Genomic DNA, 4,882 nt, shown 5'->3' with positions numbered 1-4,882 from the left:
TGACATATTTGTTTTCTGTAAACTTTAATATCTCTTTGTGAGACACCTGCTGAGCTGTACCAGCTTTCTGAAAAACTTTATGTAACCACGGTTAAAAACAAAGCACTGCTGCTGCTGAGTTCTGTCCTACCCACATGTTCTTTGCTGTTCAGTCCTTCCTATCTAATCAGTGCAGGTGGGACAAGCTGGTTTGTGTCTCACACACACAGAGTGTTTGGCCTCTCGGGGTCACGTCACTGGAGTGTAAACTGTGGGGGAAGCACACTCCCCCGTTCAGACACTCATCAACTGGAACATATAGCTGAAACACCACAAGCCCATCTCCGGTTGTGAGATGGGTCCAAGACACCCCCCCCCCCCCCAAAAAAGAGTTAAACATAATCCACTTAGTGTCAGGGGCTGAGCCTTGGACAACATCTAGAATGGCTGAGTAATGAGATGATGCTGGCAGTGCACACACACCTTGGTCTAAAAAAGTAAAGTGTGTTAAAGCTACAGTGTGCAGGATTTACAGATGTGTATAAGTAGAAAAGGAAGAATTCCTGACCATCTGTTTCTAAGTGCACACAGTAGTTCCCTTAAAAAATGAGCTGATGTGTTTTCATGATATTACTATGACTTTGTCATATTTACATGGGAGCAGCCACGTTGTCCAGCCCAATATGAAATGAGATTTAGTGCCATGTTGATGCAGTAACCCAAAAGAGAGATACTTACTCTGCTTTTCACATTTTGTAGCACAGACATATGACTAAAGAAAAATAAGAGGAATCAGTACTTGCTGTTCTATACACTGTCTACTGGTTGGCAGGCCAGCAACTTTGAAAACCCTAATTTTTTGTGAAACAGAAAATCATACATATTGCTGATTACAAAAGAAGTCAGGCAGCATGAATCCCCATCATCAAAACATGCATAATGCAACTGCAATCTGCAACCCCACCACTAGATGGCACTAAATTTTACACACTGTAGCTTTAACTCTTGTATCGTTTAAATCCCCACTCCACAGCAAGTGGAAATAATTTACTGTACAGTCACAAACCTTGATTTAGTCTACTGTCTGGTGCAAGCCACAGTACAAGAAAAAAATATAAATAACTTGAGAGGAGGATGACTGCTTGGATCATGCCCAGACATCCTGCTAAGATTCCACTAAAGTAATGAAGCTGTGTAGGAAAACACAATCCTGGTCATCACACTTTTCCATGCTATCACTCCCATGTGCTGCTGGTGACACGACACACAATTACATATAGACATAATAAACAATTCCAGTGTCAAACGCCGGAATTTCCAGCATGTTTTGCTGCGAAATGACTCAGTGTGTGGGTCAGCAATTTACCTTGGCACCTAAATTGTTAAAAGTAATGTCAAAGCTATTTACTTTCACTTTTTTGTGGACCATGTGAGAATATGATGGCTCTGCTGCATGATTAAATGGACTTTATTGCAGGAAAGTTAGCTGCAAGACCTTCGAATCAAATTGAGGGTCTTTATTTTTAAATAGCAAATGCCATGCATGATTATTTCAGCCTGCTGGCAGATTATTATGACATAAAGATCCATTATTTCTGCAAGTTAAATATATTAAATTTTAGCATTTAAAGATGAAGTGGGATTTAATGGCAAAGAAAAAAATATTTGTTTACTGCCATTCTCCTTATTCACACCAGAAACACATTAAATTCACATAAGAGCCACAAAGCACCAGTTCTGTCCTCTGACATCAAAGCGTTGCATGCAGAAGGATTAACAGAGCTTTTAATTCATCCGCAGAGTCCTCGTGCATTCCGAAGATGATGATGCAAACATTAATACTTGCCACGGTTTGTCGCTCTTTTCATTTGTGATTCTCTTTGAGGATTATTGTGGGGGATGCCTGTGGGACGTGGTGTGCACAGGACACACATTTGGCAGAGTGAATCCCAGCAAGAGAAAAGCAGGAAAAAACAAAACAAAAAAAAATACACCTTTTGCAAAATCTTTGCAAAAGGTTTTAGATGCAATTTCTCAGAAGCAGAGATGCCCTTATATGACTTGTTTAGAGAAAAAAAAAAAAAATTTTTGTTAGATAAAATCATTTTAACTCAAAATGTTATGTAAACCCAGTTTGACATTAGTTATGAATAGAATCCAATGATCTGAATTTCCTTTACATTAAAGAGGTTTTAGCTCCTGCCTTCAAAGCCACTGAAAAATGTCTGGTTTTTAACAATTTAAAGATGTTTAACAGCTGTTTATTCTTAAGTGGTTGATGTGAACTGGTTTAGACTCAAATTCAGTTTTTCAAAAATGTGGTGACTTTAAATCCGGCAAAAAATGTTTTTGCATTGGTTTAAAGATGACTGAAAATATTTACAATTACATGATCTCTAATTTGACCACACGTTCTGTTGTTATAAGCCACATGAGGTCAGTAAATACATGTTTGTTTTAAACTAGTTAGAAACATATCTAAGGCTGTTACAAAAAGTTTACATTTTTCTTATTTCCTTGTTATAGAACCATTTACAGAGAAAAAAATGGTTTTATTTACACTTTTGTAGTTTAAAGCCAGTTTACCATTTTTCAGAGCTATACAAATGTCATTACAATCAGATGATCTACAATTTAAGAACAATAAACCTGTTTAAGTCTTTAGTGTTGTTTTAACTCATTTAAATCAAGAGAAATACAAGAGATTATGTTTTTAACGAGTTATAGCTATGTGCTTGTGTAAAACACCTTATAACAAGCCAAAATGAATGTACTTGATGCGAGTTTAAATCCACTTTATCCTTGATTTATAGCTAAATATTGACCATATGACCACATTAAACCAGCGTAACAGATTTTACTGTTATTAATAGTCATGTAGTGCAATCTGATCTGAACCAGTTTGAAACACGTTTAAAGCTCTTAAAAAGTAGTTTAGAAAATCATAAATCCTTGGCATATAACAATTGAAGTAGGTAACATCAATTTACCTTAAAATCAATATTTTACACCCAATTTTAGCAGATTACATTACGTAGCGCTGTATAAAAGCAGCTTCAACCACATTTTCTATTACTTTTCTTTGTTATAACCCATTTAAGAGATTTTACACGTTGACTTGAAAGTTGCTAAATGAGTTTAAATTTCTAAACAGTTAAATAATTAAACAGGTTGTAGTGGTGCAACAGATGGTTCAAGGCCTCCCACATCCCATTCTTCATGCACGTCTGGAGCTGTGTCAGGAAGGGCATCTGGCGTAAAAAACATGTGGCACACTGGGTAGTGACCCCGAGCAAAGTGAGAGAAGCCAAAAGAAATGAGTTTAGTAGATAATTAAACAGCTAAAGCCAGTCAAAATCTGTTTATCTCAAAATGTAGCAAATTGAAATTCTTCTTAAACCAGTGTACGATTTGGTTTTGAGTTATATAAAAGCTTTACAACCAAATCTAATTTAGATGTATTAAAACAATTTTTAAACCATTGCTGGAAAGTGGGGTGGCACGGTGACTTAGTGGTTAGCACTGTTGCCTTACAGCGAGAAGGTTGTGGGTTCTATTCCCGTGGCCTTTCTGTGTGGAGTTTGCATGTTCTCCCCGTGTTTGCGTGGGTTTCCTCCGGGTGCTCCGGTTTCCTCCCACATCCAAAGACATGCGGGTTAGGTGGATTGGAATCTTTAAATTGTCCTTAGGTGTGCGTGTGTCTGTGTTTGTCTGTTTGTGGCCCTGCGGCAGACTGGCGTCCTGTCCTGGGTGTACCCTGCCTCATGCCCTGTGACTGCTGGGATAGGCTCCGGCCCCCCACGACCCTTAATTGGACTAAGCGGTAGAAGATGGATGGATGGATGCTGGAAAGTGCATAAAGCCAGGTAACAAAACAACTGATTTACCAAAACAATTCAAGCTCCTTAAAAACAGTTTAAATTATTCTAAAGACATTCCAAATCAGTTTAACTAAAAATGTGGAAACCTTAATTGATTTTACAGCTGTTTGTCACTGGTTTAGAGATCTATAAAATTCTAATGTTGTTGCCGTTAAACAGTTTAAAACAAGTCAAAACAGAAAATGAGAAAATACATTTGAAAAGCTGAAACAAGTCAAAATAAATTGCACTTTTCATGATGCATCACTTCAGTGATTCATCACTCATTTTTCTCTACTGGTGTATTAAGCGACGACTCATTTCAGGCCCAGGAGCAAAAGGTGACACAACCTGCCTGTGACTATTAAAACTTGACTTTTGAAAGTATTTATTAATTTATAAATTTTTAAAGATTCTGTTGAAATAACACAAAGCAGTTCAACATGAGATCAACAAATTTATTTTCCTCCAAAAGGCCAGAACCAGAGTTCTTAGAAAAGGCACTTAACTGACCTTCAATAAATGCATCTAAACAGCAAATCTGCTACTAGCCAAGTTGAGCTTAAATTAAATATATTTACAATAAATAGAACATTTAAACAAATTTACACTTAATCGTGCCACTTTCAGAGAGAACAGGATACTATTTCCCATATCAGTCTCTTTTTGTTGTTGTTGCACAAAACATTATGGAACAGAAAAGTAGGAATAAGAATACTGTGAACATTTCCCTTTAGTGAATACTGTTTGCGGATAGTTTGTCACAGCGACGTCTGCACCTGTGGTGACAGCAGCATTCCAACATACTGTGACAAAGTCTGTGTAGCAGCACCTCACAAGCGTGTGCACGCACGTGGCTCTCAGACATGCGTGGGACTGTCTGAGTGCAGGTCCGTCTTGGCCATGTGCAGAACCACAGCTGGAGATTTGTAGTGGCAGTGTGTGCTGCCGCAGCTCACCCCGCCGCACGGCTTCCTGCTACTAGTCCTGTCCGCCAACTTCCGGCTGCACAGGCCTTGCCAAGTCTGCAGGGTCTTAGAGCT

At 38.3% G+C, this 4,882-nt stretch overlaps 1 protein-coding gene across 1 annotated transcript in view; it reads right to left on the bottom strand.

The window, feature by feature from the left end:
- Positions 1-4,276: 4,276 nt before the first annotated feature.
- fzd9b (frizzled class receptor 9b) overlaps positions 4,277-4,882 on the bottom strand; it is a 2,622-nt gene continuing 2,016 nt past the window's right edge. The window contains exon 1 of the mRNA XM_034168165.1: positions 4,277-4,882. This exon is cut by the window's right edge and continues 2,016 nt beyond it. Coding sequence (XP_034024056.1) covers positions 4,700-4,882 — 183 coding nt within the window. The 3' untranslated portion in view covers positions 4,277-4,699.

This window comes from Thalassophryne amazonica, chromosome 4 (genome assembly GCF_902500255.1).
Source record: "Thalassophryne amazonica chromosome 4, fThaAma1.1, whole genome shotgun sequence".
Lineage (NCBI taxonomy): Eukaryota > Metazoa > Chordata > Actinopteri > Batrachoidiformes > Batrachoididae > Thalassophryne > Thalassophryne amazonica.
This window is presented reverse-complemented; position numbering and strand designations above follow the sequence as displayed.